The sequence below is a fragment of the Vigna angularis genome, chromosome 7, assembly GCF_016808095.1.
Source record: "Vigna angularis cultivar LongXiaoDou No.4 chromosome 7, ASM1680809v1, whole genome shotgun sequence".
In the NCBI taxonomy this organism is placed as follows: Eukaryota; Viridiplantae; Streptophyta; class Magnoliopsida; order Fabales; family Fabaceae; genus Vigna; species Vigna angularis.
The window spans coordinates 26,496,746-26,515,782 of NC_068976.1; the positions used below are offsets into that span (position 1 = coordinate 26,496,746).

The window sequence follows — 19,037 nt, forward strand, 5'->3', positions numbered from 1 at the left end:
GATGCATGGGTGGTCAAGGTAAGTGCCCATGGATAGCTTACTGTGGGTATTTGCCATCACACAAAATTTGGCAATTGAGGAAGATAATTTAGACGACTATTTTTTGAAAGGTTATTACAAGGGGGAGCTGCTTACTACTGTTGGTAGGGACCCAAACGACCAAATGCTACCCATTGCCTATGCAGTAGTAGAAGTGGAGAACAAAGATAGTTGGACCTGGTTTTTGCAATTGTTAATTGAAGACCTCGGGGGTAGTGAAGTGGGTGAGGGATGCACGTGGATGTCAGACCAGCAGAAGGTAAATGTAGTACTTATATTCATTTTTAGTTAATGCTTTGTTAAAGGATCTGGTTTTATTACTAAATGTAATTGTGCAGGGGTTGGTCCCAGCTATCCAGGAGCTTCTGCCTGGGGCAGAACAAAGATTTTGCCTCAGGCACCTCTATGCAAACTTTAGGAAAAGGTTTGGTGGCAAATTATTAAAAAATCTTATGTGGAGGGCTGCCACATGCACATATCCCTAGGCCTGGGAGAGAGAAATGCTGAAAATTAAAGAAGTCAATGTTGAAGCATATAAATACCTCATAGGCATTCCCCCGAGGTAACCCATTGGCCATTACATGCACTTTTCAGTCACTAATGCATTGTAATTCATTTGAGAAATTTTTGTGCAACAGGTTTTGGTCAAGATCTCGCTTCACGTGTCAAGAAATGTGTGATACCTTAGATAACAACATAAGTGAAGCTCTCAATAGTGTTCTTATTCATGCAAGAGGAAAACCAATTATAACCATGATGGAGGATATCAGAGTTTATCTAATGAAAAGATGGGCCACCAACAAAAGTAAGGTGGCATCCATGGACTTCACAATATGCCCAAAGATAAAGAAGAGACTTTAGAAGGAATCTAATTTGTTAAGATTTTGGGTGCCATGGTAATATTATCATTTATATTCATATACATTTTTCATTTATCTTCATTGTTGATGTGCTTTATGTATTTCAGTTGGTCTACATGAAAGATTTTTTAGGTTAGGCACACTTCAGCCGTTGGGAACAAGTTCATACTGGACCTGGACACTAAAGAGTGTAGCTGTAGAAAGTGGATGATCAGTGGCATCCTATGCTGTCATGCAATCGCAGCAATGAACTACTCAAATGTTGATCCAGAGAATTTTATACCCACTTGCTTCACAAGATCCACATATGAAGAGGCGTATGCCTCCATAATTTTTCCAGTCAATGGCCACCTACTATGGGAAACTACAAATTGCAATGATGTACTACCACTGGTGATGAGGAAGTTGCCTGGGAGGCCAAAGAAAAAAAAAGGAGGTTGGAGGCATGGGAGCTAACTAAGGATGACACTCAAATGTGTGTTGGTGGGCATAGGAAAAAAATGTAGCATTTGCTGTCAGAGGGGGCACAACAAGAATAACTCCCCTTTACGGCCCCAGCCAGCAGCAACAACCCAGCCAGCAGAAACTACACAGCCAATGGACGAAACACAACCATCACAGCCACCTCCAAGTTCCCAAACCCCTTTACCATCATAACCACTAAGTCCCCAAACAACACGTCCACCAATGTTGAGGACAAAATTAGATGTCAGAAGAAAAGATAGTTAGATGAATTGGATGTATTATGTACTCTCATTAAGAACTTCATGTGTTTACTTTGATGGTGATGTATTATGTACTGTTATTTAGACCAATTGGATGTATTATGTACTGTCTTTATTTTGGTCACAAGATGAACTAATATTTTGATCATGTATTGGTAATATTTATGTATGCTAATGAAGGAAAGTGCTTTGATAATATTTTGTTCATAACATGTACTCATAACCTGTACACATATTTTGGTCATAACTTGTACTTAGATTACTTATTTCTACACAAACTGGTAATATGTATGTTTTGTCATCATCATATACATTATTGGGTTGACCTATGTGAATATTTTTAAAGCAAATGGGGGACTAATTCGAACATTCTCCACTGAATTTAACTCATTAAAATAGTCAATGGTACGTAATACATTGCATTACTAATCTTACACCAATCAAAACACTTCACATTGCCAACCTACTTTTTTCAACCATCCTAATACATTACATGAACGTAAACAAACACCCAATTTCCCCATCTAACTAAATCAACCTAAACAGAACCTGAATATCATAAGGTCCAGCGCAATACACACACATAAAGCTACAACTAACAACTTCATCCTTTTATGCAAATCCTTCACTGCATTTTCCAGCTCACTTATCCTCCTCACAATTGTGGAATCTTTTTCATCAACGTTCTCTTCAGACAACCACTTGAAAAAGTTACAGGAGCTCCCAATTGAAGATCCACCCTGTTATTCACCAAGTCAGGGAATTTATCAACAAATCCATCAAGTGAAGAAAACATAAACTCAGAAGGGTATACTTCAAACCTTGTAATGAGGACATCCCCAAAAATTTCTCCCAGCATTCTTCATAGTTCTCGCGACTTTGGTTACAGCAATATCACCATAGTAACAAGTAGGGATTATCCCACCTCCCCTCCAACCACCACCATGGGACGAACAAGAAGATCCTTTGGCCCAACTTTTCGAAAACGAACAATACCCTTGGGAAGAAGCCATTCCTATCTCGCCCTAAACATTTTCCTCACCTCAAAGACCAAGTTCTCTACAACCCAAACCCTAACCCCTATTTTTTTAACCTCTCTATTTATTTTCATAAATTTACCCTCAGACAGCCACATATTCACCTATAATAGACACGTCGTTCTGTTCAGTCCATGATGTTAGCTGCATCGTTAAAAAGTTAACGTCGTGACCAAAAAGGAGTAAATTGAACAGTTTTTTCACAAGTTGGGACCCTATTTAACTTTTTAAAAAAGGTAGGACGCATTTGAATATTCCCCCCTTTCCAGGGACCAAAAAAGGTATTAAGTCATTTCTTTTAACACAACTCGACTTAAATCCATGGTAGATCAAATTGATTCATTAATTTTAACCCATTTAACAATTTTGTTAAAAATAAATGTTTAAAGAGAAGTGAAAAAAAGAAAAAAAATGAAGTAAAAGAGAAAAAGAAAAGGACGGGACAAAAGAGATAGCTTACAAATAAGACTCTAATATGATATATTCTAATTGAATTTAAAATATATTTATATTAATATGAATAGATTGTTTCTATCTTGTATCATTAAAATAAAATAAAATGGTTGAATTATGCTGTTGTTAATATGTGTATTTGAAAATAAAAGAGACAAAATATCATTAATTAGGCTTTATCATCGTGTTAATACATGAATATGAATAAAGGATTTTTGTTTCTAGAATGGGTAGATATGTACAACTCTTAAAAAAGGGAATTTTAATAGATGAAATTATTATTCTAATGTAATGGACTTCTAAAAGATGAATTGGTAATGTTGGCATGTGGCTTAGATGTAGAAGAAATTTAAATTAAAGATGATAAAAATAGGTAAACCTGTCAAGTTTGACTCCACAAAAATGGTTACAAGAGGCTGGCTCAGCGTAGTTGTCAACTTACTAAATTTTTTATTTTCCTAATATATATATATATATATATATATATATATATATATATATTATAAAGTAATATTTTATTAGTCTTTAACTAGTTCATTAATATTTTCAATTAAGATGACACTTCTATATATTAAATTATTTAGTTATAATTAATCAATTAAATTTAATTTATAAAAATTGTAATTATTTATGATTTAAATTATAATATTAGTGTATACTTATATCTCTCAAATAATATAATCCAAAATTTTTAATTATTTAAATTAATTTTAATTTTTAACAAACGAGACAACCAGTCAAGAACGATTAGTGAGTTAAAGTTACGAATATGCTTCGCCAAATTAATGAAAAGCTAACTCAATCAAGTCCCATTAACTTTTTCATCCCTAATTTAGATTGAATAGAAGTTTTAAAAATAGTCCATGATGGGAATAAAAAAATTAGAAATACAGAGTGTAGACTTTTGTGCATTTCTTAGGCCTTCTTAATCATGTTTCTTTTCATAAAATATAAGTTCTTATATTTATTTTATTCTCCAGTTCAACCACATAATATCTAAGAATACAATTGGCATACCTAATTTCTTCTTACTTATTCAGGGTCTTAATCATATCAGGTTTGGATTTAAATTAACTGGATAAGCTAGTGCCAATAATTCAAATTATTCTATAGTAGTATGACTTATCTGAGAATATGAAACATGGCTTACCACAAACCACAAATGTACACCAAAAACAAATAAAAAAACCATAGACAAGATAAGAAATAGATACAGATTATACATCATGATGGATACATGATTTTGCTTTGAAGTTTACAAACCCAAACTTTTAACACCCCATTCTTCACCTACAACTTTACTACTTTCCTTTTCCCACCTAATAAACCTAATATAGGGTAAGGAAATGAAAGAAAAATAAAATATGCAGATATGATGTTTTGAGAAATAGGACCAAGTTGAGGATACCAAATGATGTTCTCCTTAGTCCTGCAAAATTTTGGGCCACACAACTTTTTGCAGATAGCCCATCAAACTGACACCTTATGTATGAACAGACTTCAACTCTCTTCTTACCAAATTAACAAGCCATCATTTGATACCAGAAATTCCTCCCTCCTTTGGAGAAATTTTCTGACTTCTTGCAAGAAAATTTGGTTAAGGTAGGTCTACACAGTGCAGAGTGAGCAATGGCTTCTCACAAATCCTAAATGTGGACATTCATCATGAAGCAACATCTGCATTGAACAAGGAGTGAAACATTTCAGTATTTTGCAACATTGATGTTGGGGAGTTAGGATGATGTTTTTTTTATTGAATATGTTTTTAGTTTGGGTAGTAAAATTAAAATTTATCTATATTCCAAACTTTGATATATTGGTTCTTAAACTTAAAAAGTGAATAAATATACTTTTATTAATCCAATTACTATAATTTTTTTGGATTTATTAAATAATGTTTAAGTTAATATTTGAGCTGGAACGAGTGAAGGTAAATAATTCAAATGTTATTATGACAGGTAAAAAAATTTAACTTATAAAAGCTATACTTATCCATTTTCAAAATTTGGAAACCAAATTGTATGAAAGTTTGAAGCGAGGACGAATTTCACTTTTGAGTCAAAGTGTAGGCAGTATAAAAGCTTACCTTTTTTTTGATGTGCATATTATGCCTCCTTGTTTTTGTTGGTGAATGCAATGTTCACTATAGTGGATCATTTCCCAAGGTCTTCAATCGGAGTTCCACATCCTTAAGATCACGAAGATGCTGTAAGATTTCTTGAAGCAAATCAACTCCTTTCTCCCCACCATTTTGTATGGAACCCATGCAGTGTTGCAGAAACTCCTTATCAGTTTCAAGAGCTTGTAGCCTCTCATAAACGCGATCAACCTCCTCTTCAATGGACGTCTTCATGCTATCCATTTCAAGCAGAGTAACTGAGTTTTGCAAATCAGATGATTCAGACTCCAATTGTCTCTCAAGTGTGTAAGCTTCCTCAGTCTCATTTTCAGCTGCATCTAAATATGGCAGTAGCTTCTTTGCCAAGGAACCTATTGGAGATTGTTTATCATCTGAAAACCCATTAAAATATCCATTCTCATTCAAGTCTCTGTCACCACCATACATTGATGAATGCTCAATCAGTTTGATATCATCAAGGAGTTCCTCGTTATCTCCCAATGAAATAATTTTTTCCTCTAATGCTTTGAGTTGTTCTAGAATGGAAGCTCTCTCTTCCTCAAATTCTGCTAATGTGTCATCAAGAGTACTCACATGCTTTACACAGTCTAGTGCCATCTCCTCCAAATTAGAAACTGTATCTTCAGATGCATTATTGTGACTGCTTTCCTCATGGTTGAATAAAACATTATCTTCGTCACGCACCTCGCGGTTAAGATCAATGGATAGATCATCACTGTAGTTCATGTTGCTGCAAGAAGAAGAGGTGTCTCTACTTCTTACACTTCCATCTTTCATTCTTCTCAGCACCCTCAGTTTCTCTTTTGCTTCGTATTCCATTACCTTCTGCCTGTACTCTTCCAACTCCTTCTCAAGCTCCTGCTTCTCTTTCTCCCTTTTCATCATCAACTCATTCAAAAGCTGTAAAGCTTCCTGATCATACTCTGATTGTTCTTCCATCATTCTCTGGTATTGCAATGCTTCCATCTTCATTGCGGCCTTTTCTTCTTGCAGCCTTGTGATCATTGCCATTGTCTGGTTGGCAGCTATTGCTGATGCACTTCTCTCTTCTTCTAGTTCTTGATATACAGCTGTTAGGGCCCTTCTTTCAGCTTTCAGAACCGTTTTTAGCCGATCAACTGTGGATGCTGGATCGCCACATTCTACCTCACTTGCAACGCTACCATCCATAGAATCATCTGGTACTGGTTCTCTTTTAAGCAGGTACTGAAGGCCATCTACAGATCTAGGAGTCTCAGGAAGTTTATCTTCTTCTACTTCATATGGCTCTGAGAACTTGGAAGATTCATTGCTTGTTTCTTCATGATTTTTCACAACTGCTGTTGTTTTCTCATTCATCTTAGCATTCTCGTTATCATTTGCACCTGTTTTATCTGTACCTACAATGTCACAGTACAATTAGAGTTTAAAGACACTGAACTGAAAAAGGAAATCTTTGCATTTCTTATAGAATTAAGTGCTTCATACCTAGACAAGGTAAAAAGAAAACTGCTATGCTAACCGTTGCTCGCCAAAGAATGAATAAATAGAAAGTTCTTTTGTTGCCAATAGATAGCAAAACTGAAAGCATCACCATCACCATAATATAATAAACGAGGTGCTAGATGCAAAACTTACAGGGATTATTCTGGGTAATGAATTCATCAAAGGCATTTGGAGCTTCAGGGTTATCCTCACTTGTGGTAGATTGATCTTCTGGTATGGATTGAGATGAGCTAGCTGGTTCTTCAGATGGAGGATGATTAGCTGTGTAAGAAAATACTGAAAACATTAATTTTTAGACATTGTCTCTCAAGTATTCTAAACTAATTTCCTTTTTTTCCCACTGCATATGAGGTTATAATTATCGACCTAGCCAACTAGAAGACATGAAACAAGATTCATTCATGTACCTCGTGTATTTTCTGGTTCTTCCATATCTTCTTCTATGCTTTTATAATCACTGGACAAACTTTGAGGCTGAATTAGATGATTCTGAGCAATAAATGCATCAAAGGCATTTTGAACTTCAGTATCATCATCACTTGATGAAGAAGATTCGTCTTCTGATATGCATTGAAGAGAGCAGGCTGGTTCTTGAGAAGGAGGCAACTTAACTGTGTGAGAAAATGTTGAAGTCACATAAACACTTATGATTAAGTATGCTAAGTTTTTTTTCTTCTAAATATGCTATCATTATTAATAAACAAGCCAACTATGAGACAAGAAGCAAAACAATTGCAAAGAGACAATGTTTGATCTTTAAAATTCATGTACTTCACTTCCTTGTACCTCCTGGTGGACTTTCTGATCCTTGCATAGCTGCTTCCACACTGTTGTCATCATTAGATAAACTTTGAGTCTCACTAAGATGATTCTGAGAAATGAATTCATCAAAGGCATTTTGAATTTCAGCATCATCTTCACTTGATGAGGATTCATCTTCTTGTGTGCAATCACTAGAGCAGACTGGTTCCTGAGATCGAGGCAGATCGACTGCGTGACAAAAAAATGTTATTTTTTAAAGTCATAGTGTACATAATAAGATCACCCAACAGAAGCATACTGTGCCTTTTGTTTTCTAGGACTGACTTTAATAATAAGAAAAAGAAGAAACGGGAAACGTGAACAACACTAGTGTTAATAAGTAAAGAAGCAGAAATCCTAAATCATGCACTTCCTTGTACCTTGTGTATCATCTAGTTCTTCAGTAGCTGCTTCAACACTGTTGTCATCATTCAGCGAAGTCTGAACTTCTATATTGGTAATCTCTGAATTCGGTTTCAACCCTTCAAATTCCCAAGTTACAGAATTTTCCGAGCTTTCAATTTCTCTCATACTTTTTTTCTCTGCATTCTCATCCAATGTGAGTAATCCTTCCCTTTCCAAGATACTTGATTGTGCTTCAATTGGTGAATCGTCAACAAAGGTCTGAGTCTGAATCTTTTGTTCCCTCTCCCCCAAATCCTCATCCAGTTTGCATGTTTCAAAATTCAAAGAGGTAACAGAGTCTATTAACTTGACAGGCACCAAGCGGTGGCTATCACAAGCCATATAATTCTCAAAATGCAGATTGATGACTTCAAGTGATCTATCTTCCCAGACTGAACCCTGCATGGTGGAAGTGAATTGACAAGCAAAATTGTCATCACCATTTGGATCCAGCTCAGTAATGGTGAGATCATCTTCCTTCTCATCTTTTTCCGCATCCTTTTCATCCGAGTGCAAGTTTGAAACAGAACTTGAACGATCCTCAGCAACCTCTCTGAGGATAAAACTATCAATATCAGAAAGTATCTGATGCTCATCTGCCACCCCTTCATCATCATGACCCACCTCGTTGTTTCTCTCAAAGTCGAGGTCTTTATCACTTTTTTCATCATCTATTGCCTCTTCCACAATCAGGGACCCTTTGCTCGTGTAATTCTCATCGCCCCATGAAGGCTTCAACAGCAAATAAGGAGGGTAAAGCTGGCTGCTCAAGCTCTCATTGCAGCAAGAGCACCTTCTTATCAAGCTATCTCCACTTTCATGTCTGCCGTGACTACTCACCCACGAAATGAAAGCGATTCGGTGCCTCATTCCAAAGGAATTTTCATGATAGTTTGGCCGAGAGGCCAAACAATCCTCACACATGCTGTTCGTTTCCGCCAGTCTTTGATGATTTGAGCAGTAACCAAGCTTTGAAATCTCAGCTGCATGAGCCTCACACACGAGATCCTTGTGCACATGCGCGCCATTTTCTTGCTGCAGCACGTGATCAACCCTTGAACACCAAACACATGGTGGTTGGAGGCCAACCCATTTGGCAAACTTTGTGATGAGATAACTGAACAAAGAGTTAAGAAGAAGGAGTGCAATCAAGACCCATTCAAGCACTGCATACACTAGAATCACCACCATCTTGTTGGTGTTTCTGTGCAGCATGGTTGCAAACTTACTGGTTGTAGCCATAGTTATTTTTCCAACCTTTGTTTTCCTTGTGACTTGTGTGGTTTGTGACACTGAGAGATTCAGATATTGGGAATGAAAAGTACAAAATAGAAGCGAAAAAAGATGGAGATAAAAAAAAAAGGGTATGCTTCTCTGGTTTGGAGAAGAACAAGGAATGAGTAATTGGCAGGAGAAGCAGACTCTGATAAACGTGCAAGTAGTGGATTGATTCTGTCACACTGTATCAGTAATATGCACCGTTAAAGTGGATCATCGCAGTGACTTTGATCGTAATATTATATTTTATTATCTGAGGTTGTTTCAGTGGCAACCCGACATGATATAATAACCTGTTATGTATAAAAAAAAAATACTCTTTTTCATCTGTCAGCACCATATTCTATTATGCTCATTTATCCATCCAAAATTAATGCACTCTTTCCCATTGCTGAAATTGCAGATATGATTTGAGATTACAACAATGACGCCTCTTTCCACAATAACTATACAATTTAGATTTAATGCAAACGTTAATCAGTGTTTCACATTGTCGGTTTTGGATTTTATTAAAATTGTTGGAACTATATGTTCTTCATGTTTTTTAAATGCACTTTTAACAAAAAAAAATCCTCCTTCTTTAACAAGATCCTGGTTTTGATTCACTGGGTATAAAAAAAAATTATAACTTTAATCATAATTTTTAAAATGGTTTTTCTGTAAATGATAATATAACACTGTTAGTGTATTTTTAATTAAACTTATAATAACTATGGACTCGTACAATGCTATGTAAACATGTATGCAAATTAAAAATCATCTTGTGTACGAGTTTTATAACAGCTTTTATAAAAATTAGCAATTTATTTTACATTATGGTAAACATTAAAGTTAAACCTCGAGATCCTCACCTAAACTATCAACACTATTCATTGAAAAATAAAATTAACTGAAACGAGTAAAAAATAAACTTAATATCTCTATGTAAAGAAAATAGTTATACTAAAAGTAATTTTTAAGAAAATTGTATGAATTAAAAGGGAGAATTAGATTAATCTAATATTCTGATGAAAGGTATTTGCTTCTATCTGATCATCCAACGTACGTGGATGTTTTGGTTGTCCACGCAGTCTCTTAAGACACGACTAATTACTGCAAAAAGCAAAAGAGAAGAAAGAGAAACACTAAACAAACCAATGACAGAGGTTGTTGTTGGATGAATTTGGGTTGGGCCACACCACGCGCAAGATGGTCCCCACCACCATCCATGAAAATGGCTGGTAGGTCATACACATATGTGATGTGTTACTTTGCCCCCACAACCGTTGCTAATCATAAAACATACGCTCTTACCAACGGCATAAACTTCTACAATTCATTATTCAATATCATTTTCTATACAAAATGTATGCTGTTTTCTCCTTAATGTTTCATCCTTTTCATGTTGCTATCATTGCTCTAATGAGGTTTCTTCAGTTTAGGCTCTCTTCACACTCATTCAACTTTTAATTCAAATTATTAAGTTAAGATAAACAAATAGTATAGAAGGAAAAACATGGTTAGGAGGTAGAGATGCAATAAAAATTATCAGTAAATTTTTTTAAATAAGAATTAGTCATTGACAAAGTTGATCGATGTTTTTTTTTTATCAATAAGGAAGTTATCTAAGAAAGATTATGTAAGCATTTAGTTGTTCAGGATAATATACATAATACTCTCCCTAATGAGAAAAGGAAGAAAACATCATAAAGAATCGTGGGTAACTTGGGATTCTTCTATTGAAAATTTTAAAGTGAAGGGCAGAAATGATGGAACTAGGGTGCAACAGTGGTTGGCATGATAAAAAGGCTAAAATGAAAAGAAAAAGTGAGTTGAAAGGAGGGAAGGGATTGAATCAAATTGGGGGGCTGTGACAGTGATTTAAGGTCTTTTGTATGAATAAAGATTGAAAATAATGTAATGTGGGATCACGGTCTTGCCTCACACAGCTTTTGCTTTTTAGGTCCCGGTTTTCTTTAGCTTTTGAAAAGTTCATTCCTGGATTTAAGATGCAAAGACATTGTTAGTGAAATAATCAAATCATATCTCACCAACTGATACCTTAATGAAATTAAAGCATGGTGAAGACAACTTTAGGCCACGTTTACTTGCCCGGAACCATGATTAGGATTTTGTTAAAACCGTGACATAGCATAACAAGGCCTGGCCCACATGAACCCAGAGCAACTCATTCAGGGGTAAGATGAATTAAGTTACTCTAAGTAATAGAAATCAATGATAATTGCATAACATTCACAGAATGTGTAATCTTTTGTGGTCAACTGTTCACGCTGTCTTTCAAGTAATAGTAAATAGTGTATCCTACTGGTGTTATTCATGATCTTTTCAGAAACTATTCTTTCTAGGCTGCAGAATTTTGTTGAAGAGATTCTCAAAAACCTGATATCATTGTTACCCTATCAGCCGAAGTGTCTGGTTATGATTTATCAGCAACGGTGGCAGTCAGCTCAGGGTAATGGTTATTTATGATCAACAATTTTCTTGGGAATTATGTTCAATATTCTTGTTCTGGTTCCCTATGGTGCCAAAGATGGCATCAAAACATCCAAGTCAATGATTATAAAATGCTCAGTAACATAATGAAGGGGTGAAACAAAACCTCATTTTTTGGCAGACATTTATTTCAAGAATGATTGTCCCAAGCATCAATCTAATAATGTTCAAATAATCTAACATCAAGGGAAGAAATTGCTCTGCAATGCTCAAACAACCTTGGTACTGTTGTACTACTAATAATGTCCACTATGCAGCGTTTAAGGTGCCTCCATCATGTATATTATGACAATGAACGGCCCAACCCCAGTGCTGTAGCAGACGAAAGAGCAACTGAGCATTGTGTAGTGTACGGAAAGCTCCTTCATACAAACAAGTATAATCACAAATATGCATCTATGATCTTTGAATATATGAAGAAAGCTCTTCATTTTATGATGCACATACCCAACACATTGCCATCTTACACTAGCAATAGTTTTGTTTCTAGTGATTGCGAGGGTTAATCCTATACTAGTTAGTATATATGGGAGGCAACTATGCTGTACAGTGCAGTGTTTCAATTATTTCTCATTTGTTATCTTCTTTATTATCAGATTCTCTGCTTCCTTTTTCTTCCATGGTGGTGTTTTCATCCATCATAAACCTCCAGCTATCACCTTCATCTATTTCCCATTGTTTTTTCAGTTCATAGATAGCTTTGGATGCTGCAACAGCAATGGCTGGGTTGCTATCTTCTGCCAGTCTCTGCAATTGAAACCAAAGGGAATAAAATGAAGCCATATTGGCTGTGAAAAGTACTTGTTGCAATAAAATTATAATCACTTACCTGTAGGGCCCCCATCCCTGCATTTCCAAGAGTCCACATGGATGGTGCGGCTGCCAGTGCATTGGCTAAAGCACGCCTAGAAAATGCACATGACACACATGCACATATTCAATAAAAAAGCCAACAGGAAAATGAAAATAAACAAGGAAGAGCATAATTAAGGCATTGATTAAGATCGCATTCTTGCATTTCTTTTCTTTGGTAGTTTTATTTTTGCAAGTGAATTTTATTACCCTATATTTCTTTAGAATTAGAGAGAATTCACGAGAAGGTTTGCATCATATATTCATCTTTTTTTACCACTACAATTTTATTTAAATCCAATATTGCATAACTTAATGTGAAGGAAATTTTAGTTCAATATTTGTGAATGTTTGCAGCTAAGATAGAACGGTGAAAATATGCTAAACATGAAGAATACAAAACCAATCATGAAGCCAACCAAATCATCACGGCGTATGGAACCACTAATAAAATAACCTTCCTATTAGTTATACATTGCCAGAAATCCAAGAAGAAAGTACAAAAAAGGAGTAGAAAGTGAAATGATTTTGTATATTGATTAGTGGGATCGAAGGTTAAAGGTGTATGTGTGTGTAAAATGGAATAAGCATCCCTAACAAAAGAATAGAATGTGTATAGATATGGAAAATTGATCCTTTAATTACAAAAGTTGTTTCTACTTCCAATTTCAAAGGATTGAATATATAGGTGGGTCCGACAACTTTTTTCATCATTACCCTTGTAAGTACTACCAAATAATGGAAGAAAAGAAAAATTGGTTATTTCCCTCCCATCCCCTTTTCATTTCTTCCACTTTCATGCCTTCCAAAAATACCATAAAAACAGAACTTGACACAGAAAAACATGGCTTTTCACTTTTAAGTCTGCACATTAAAGAATTCAATCCAATTCCTAGAAAGATTGTAATATCATGTTAAGCATACCTAGTGCTGACATCAGGGGAACTAGAGCACTCTACCAACAAAGATACACTTTGTTTACCGTCCATTGCATCCAGATCTATAAGCGTTCTGATCAACAACTCAAGCTGCTCCCAGTACAAAAGAGTATGTAATTACTTAAATAATGATTGAGATCAGAGAAGCAATTTAATGGAGAATCAAACCTCTTCAGGATCAGTGTAATCTATTCCATCTGCTTCAGAAAGTGCTGATGCCATACTCCAGTATGCTTCCTGCACGCCTTAAAATTTTAGAATATGATTGATGTATTTTTCCTGATTCAATTGATGTATGCGGACCAGGTTACTTATAAACAGAACTAGAGCAAAATGGAAAAGACAAATACCTGAAGAGCAGCAATCCTTTCTGTGGTCACATCCCCTGGAAAGGAATTTGTGGTTTTACCATTCTTTTCAAGCATTATTCGACCTCTTACACTGTTTTCCGAAAGTGAGCCTTTATCTCTGCGAAGTGGACTACATGCCAACATCATATGAAACATTTTAGAGGTTATTATGCATATAAGCAAGCATTCGAAGTTTCTGGACTTACAAGTTATACATCTTGCTCACCATCCTGTCATGGATGTTTTTTATAAGCTGCAAAATTTACAAAAAGTAGAAAGTAGAGTTATTCCTTTGGAGCATAAAAAAATGAGCATGATATTTAGAAATAAGTAAAGAATTAGAACGTTTATTAACTACTATAGCATATGCAGTTAATAAACTACTATAGCATATTCACAAACTCGTAATTGGGAAATTTAAACACAAGAAAGTTCAACACAAAACATTTGGAGAGCATAAACTATCACCTCCAAGGCCATAAAGGCATCTTCCATTGCGCGCTGCTTAGCACGGAAGTCAGCGAGACGTAAATCAGCCTGACAGTTCAAGAGTTATGTCAATAGAAGTCTAGTATTTCCTGGCTATTCATACATATTTTGTGTAATTAAACACTCTTGAATTTTCATGATGTAAACTTGCAAAAGGATCCAGCAATTCATACAATAGGAAGGAAACTAAACTGAGTTTCTATAGTAAGCAGCTCTGCTATATTCAGTTAAAAAAGATAAAAGCATCATTTCATTTAAGATAAATTCCCCTCTAAGGGCCTGCTTGTTTTAACGCCCCCAATCAATTCCTCCCACTCTGCCACCCCTTCCAATGTAAAGACTGTGATTGAGATTAAAATTAATCCCATAAAAAATTCGGGCACACATCTAAATTACATTCAATGTTTTAAAGTTACTCCAATAAAAAAATTCTAGCCAACTTTAAAACATTTGGGCCCAATCTCCTCAAAAATTGATTTTGGTCAATCCGACAAGAACTAACAGTAATTCCGTGTAGATAGTGCATACGTAAGTTAAAAATAAAAATATGCTAGGGATCAAATGGTTTGCTGTTCCTCTTTTCAAAAGGTGCATTATGTACTCAATTTTGTACCTTGATGTGGTCCAAAATATTTTGAACTATAAGTTGAGAGCATGGAAACAGGTTATAGTTGCCCGAGTTACTATAACTGCTATGGATGTTAATATATTATGCACAATATCAACATATTTTATGTCCACATTTATCATATAGCAAAATACCTTGTCTTACATTATCATTTATGTCCACAAATGAATTTAGTTCTTTGTTAAATAAAGATACTAATGTCAACGGAAGAGAAAAACAGGTCCATGTTTAAGATATTTAGCAAAAAAAAATTCAACCATAATGCTGAATGATAACTAACAAATAATAGTTCAAGAAAAAACATTGACAATCACAAACCCTATACGTGCTTCAAAAACAACAATGATAGTGCCAGGGAAACAATAACAATGGAGTACAATACAATACACACACTACATAGATCAAACAATGCCAAAATGTTCTTTTTATCGGCACCAAAATGTTTTAATGAAAATCATGACAAATAATTTTACAATCTTCCCTAAACATACTTCAACTATTTTTTTCCCACAATAGGTGCCGTCTAACTTTCTCTTTATTACCTTTATTCTTAATCTTATCTTGTATGGTCCCAACAAGATAATAGAAAAGAAAAATATCAAATTATGCAAGTTTTACCATTAATGATTTTATACTACCAAACTAATCACAAATAGCATCTTATAGTTGAAAACTATGCGATTAAATGAACAAATTTACCTCTAAAGCCCCATCGCTCCAATGCTCATCAGCAGCATTTTTCAATCTGGACTGAGCTTTATCCTTCAACAACTGCAGAGTAAATTTATAGATTAAAAAATAATTTTACCACATGTCTGTACTCTTATCTTCAACTAGCAAATTTAAAGATCTAGATGATACAGACAGTAGCAATACGACTAAGCCAACTAGCTTTTTCCTTCACATTACGGTCAATTTTTTCAGTATCCTCTCTAGCACGAGCTGTGCATCAAAAGAAAAGTAAATGTTAGTGGACCTTATAATGGGTACATGTGAATAAATTAAATACAAAGTTGCATCTCTTGAACCTTCCACTTAAGAAAAGGAAATCGTTGGAAGACAAATTCAACACATATCCAGTGAAAGAATTACAATAAGTAATCACCCTTCACTATGATCGAATTATATACTTGAACTACAGATGTTTGTTTGATAAACTGCCTATATCGTTTGACTTCTTTGTCACTTCCTTTTTGTTGGAAAGAGAGGAAGGACTGGGAGGATATTACTGTCCTTGTATATGAAATGCAATGACTGACTTGTAGTGCAGATAATTTGAAAATTATCATTACTAACTATGAAAAATTGTTTCATTGCATGGAATAAGTGAATAAAAAGTTAAAGTACAATAATACATTGTTTGGGTAGAGAGCTAACCATCCAGTTTGAGAAATTCGGTTCCAAGAAAAGCAACATCTTGGCGTGCACGAGCATCAAGCCTCATTATGCCTCTGACGAAGCAAGTATTTAACAGTTATTTTTTGCATCAAGACATTAATTTTTACTGTTATTTCTTGAATGAGAAATAGTTAATGGTGTATATTATACAACTACAATGAGAGTCCATGTTACAATTCCTCATGTCTTGATTACTAAAATAAAATGTCTAAACCAGTTAAAACAAGTTCTTTTTTTTGAGTAATTGAATGTATAGTGATGGTTCATAAAAAGCAGAATCATGAGAAGTAGTGGAAGCAAATTTCCAATAAAAATAATATTTTTTGTAGATGACCAAAAACAGGTTAGTGGCAATACCGTGAGAGAAACTTTGCATCGTTACAAACAAATCTACATGCATCAGCCAAGCCATGAACAACAAGAGTGTGATCATTTTTGTCGCCTTTGGTATGTGCCCTGTACACATGAAAGGATCTCTAATATGTAAATTAGATCTCAGAAATTTCATTGTGAGGGTATAAAAGATATATTCTAGTTTGTCAAAATAAAATTGGCAACTGAAAGACATTAATAAAGGGGTACATGTTCAGAATTAGGAAGCAGAAAAAACTGCAACAGATGTACCATCTTTATCTAATTTTCTTACCTAGTTAAATCAGTAATGTCATCATATGTTCTAATACATTCTTTCTCTTCAGTATTATTTGCTCCTGTTGATTTACATGAGATAGAAGATTTCTTGGAGATTAAACCAACTGGTTTTCCATTAATGAACCAAAACCAGTCACTGAATATGGTTGATCTCTGTGTGTGGAGACATCTATGATTCAGATGTCTAAGTTCCACTCTATGCTTTGAAAACTGTATTCTATTGATCCTTGTTGATGGGGAAAAATAATGTTTTTCATGTGATTTACAGAGAGCTGTTCTTTTAGTCACAATAGGACTGCTTGAAACTTTGTTTGCAGCAAGTGCCATTGGAAAGATCAAGGGAAGAATGAGATAGGCCCGGCGTTCATTTCACTTAAATATTTCAATTCTGTAACAAACATTGAGAGAAAAAAGTCAGAATTTAAATAGAAGTAGAGGATTTTACAATGAGTACTCATCTTACCAAAAATTTCACTCAAGTAGGAATATCAAAAGAAAAAGGAAAATAGGTATGCTTTGTCTTTTAAAAAAATGCAATTGAGGATTGATTAACAAAAAAGACAAAATAATCGGAAGTCCATTAGCGTTAATCATGACTGGATCATCATCAACATCAAATCAAGACTGGTATAAATTAAAGAGTTTCATTTCATACATACTTAAGAGTACGTTGGACAGGTTAAAGTATTGGTGAAGTCTATACCACCTTCTAGTGGATTATTTATAGAAATAATAGTTCAATAAAGAGTAATCAAGACTAAGCATGCCTTCTATGGTTATTCTAATGAATTCTGCCTATCCACCTGTGGTATGAGTTATTTCAAACACGATAATATCAAAATTTATGCAACACTCTGCACCCTATACTCCCATAAACACATCTATTCGATAAAGAGGCACGGCTTAATTAACGGTAAAGTCTCAATTCCCATTAATCAATCGTCTTGTTTCAAAGCAACATATTGATAGAGAGGTTTGGTTCTGATCACAAATACCATTATTTAAAGATATTTGCAAATTTAAAGTAGGAAAGAAAACTCAAATGTTTGAAATACAAGGATCTAAACAATTGGATGAGCGCAATTTCCATTTTTTATATAATTATATAACTACTGAAGTCAATTGATAACCAAAACCCTGCAGCAGATGAAAGTGTTGTTCGTCCCTTTTTCAATATCCGGTACTAAATACTGATACTTGAACAATATCAACACTAATGTGATTACAAAGAATTAAGGTATAAAGTTCAAAACTACAGATGCAGATTATATCACTAATTTTCATAAATACAAATCCCACACTCTTCAATGAAATTAGCCCAAAATTGACATGCCCAACAACAATTTTCATCATAGCAAGAGGAACCTCAACATTTCAACATCAAAAAATCAGACAGATGACCAAAAAATAGGGAAATTTCCGACACCATCGTACTCGTCCCCCTATGATGCCCTAAAGTTTTCAAAACACAAAGAAGCACTCACCGTTGAACACATCCCCAAGAAGAAGGGTAAATGACAATACCCAATTGATAAAAATGGTAGAATGCGTGGAAAGGTAGTAACTTACTTGTGTGAGAAAGACAAAGGGGGAACAGGAAGCAAGAATTATAGTGGGTTAAGGCGCACCATCATATATGTATGATATCAGAGTGAGTGATGGAGACTGGGGAGTGAAGGAAGGGCGAAAAGCCATAGAAAAAATAGAGGAGGCATGAGAACCACAAAGTGAGGTTGTGGTCCTTTAAATGCCAACAACGAAGAAACAGACAATAACTGAGAATGGTGTTATAGAGACAACAAGGGATGGAGCAAAGAGTGTTTGAGAGAGAGAGAAGTGAAATGAAGCTCCACGTCATTTGGGTTCAGACATTTTTCATAATTGCCCTGTTTCTTTGGACAACGACCCAACAACCCTATCCATCACAGATGAATGCTGTGTGGAATTTAGATTTCCTAAGAAGGAAAGGAAGGTGAAAAAATTGTTTTACATAAGGATAATTTATACTATTATAT

At 34.9% G+C, this 19,037-nt stretch overlaps 2 protein-coding genes across 4 annotated transcripts; both read right to left on the reverse strand.

The window, feature by feature from the left end:
• Nucleotides 1-4,290: 4,290 nt before the first annotated feature.
• Nucleotides 4,291-9,448, reverse strand: LOC108338080 (myosin-binding protein 3). Of its 2 annotated transcripts, none has more exons than XM_017574772.2 (6): nucleotides 7,921-9,448; nucleotides 7,526-7,729; nucleotides 7,147-7,350; nucleotides 6,872-7,000; nucleotides 5,201-6,627; nucleotides 4,291-4,791 (listed from the first exon to the last, which is right to left on the reverse strand). In XM_017574772.2, the coding sequence occupies exons 1-5, from the start codon at nucleotides 9,185-9,187 to the stop codon at nucleotides 5,258-5,260; spliced, it is 3,174 nt and encodes a 1,057-aa protein (XP_017430261.1). In that variant the 5' UTR covers nucleotides 9,188-9,448; the 3' UTR covers nucleotides 4,291-4,791; nucleotides 5,201-5,257. The 2 variants fall into 2 exon arrangements, with proteins under 2 accessions (XP_017430261.1, XP_017430260.1); XM_017574771.2 differs by having other exon boundaries at nucleotides 5,201-6,633.
• A 2,363-nt stretch (nucleotides 9,449-11,811) lies between these two features.
• Nucleotides 11,812-18,819, reverse strand: LOC108338081 (senescence-associated protein AAF, chlorolplastic). 2 transcript variants are annotated; one of them, XM_017574773.2, is made up of 13 exons: nucleotides 18,592-18,819; nucleotides 17,018-17,410; nucleotides 16,729-16,827; nucleotides 16,351-16,424; nucleotides 15,839-15,915; nucleotides 15,673-15,744; nucleotides 14,325-14,393; nucleotides 14,063-14,109; nucleotides 13,857-13,986; nucleotides 13,675-13,743; nucleotides 13,493-13,596; nucleotides 12,546-12,621; nucleotides 11,812-12,463 (listed from the first exon to the last, which is right to left on the reverse strand). In XM_017574773.2, exons 2-13 carry the CDS (start codon nucleotides 17,347-17,349, stop codon nucleotides 12,287-12,289), a joined length of 1,326 nt encoding a protein of 441 aa, XP_017430262.1. In that variant the 5' UTR covers nucleotides 17,350-17,410; nucleotides 18,592-18,819; the 3' UTR covers nucleotides 11,812-12,286. The 2 variants fall into 2 exon arrangements, with proteins under 2 accessions (XP_017430262.1, XP_017430263.1); XM_017574774.2 differs by having other exon boundaries at nucleotides 18,507-18,819.
• Between the last annotated feature and the right edge of the window lie 218 nt (nucleotides 18,820-19,037).

Bases quoted from the DNA above. Each gene is read 5' to 3' on its own strand.
- LOC108338080 (XM_017574771.2), bottom strand. From the start codon at position 9,187: ATGGCTACAACCAGTAAGTTTGCAACCATGCTGCACAGAAACACCAAC. The intron at 7,730-7,920 runs GTACAAGGAAGT...TTTGTCACGCAG, and splicing joins AGAACTAGATGATACACAAG to TCGATCTGCCTCGATCTCAG. The intron at 7,001-7,146 runs GTACATGAATGA...TTTCTTACACAG, and splicing joins AGAACCAGAAAATACACGAG to CTAATCATCCTCCATCTGAA.
- LOC108338081 (XM_017574773.2), bottom strand. From the start codon at position 17,349: ATGGCACTTGCTGCAAACAAAGTTTCAAGCAGTCCTATTGTGACTAAA. The intron at 13,744-13,856 runs GTATTTGTCTTT...TAAGGCGTGCAG, and splicing joins AAAGGATTGCTGCTCTTCAG to GAAGCATACTGGAGTATGGC. The intron at 12,464-12,545 runs GTAAGTGATTAT...TTTCAATTGCAG, and splicing joins CAGGGATGGGGGCCCTACAG to AGACTGGCAGAAGATAGCAA.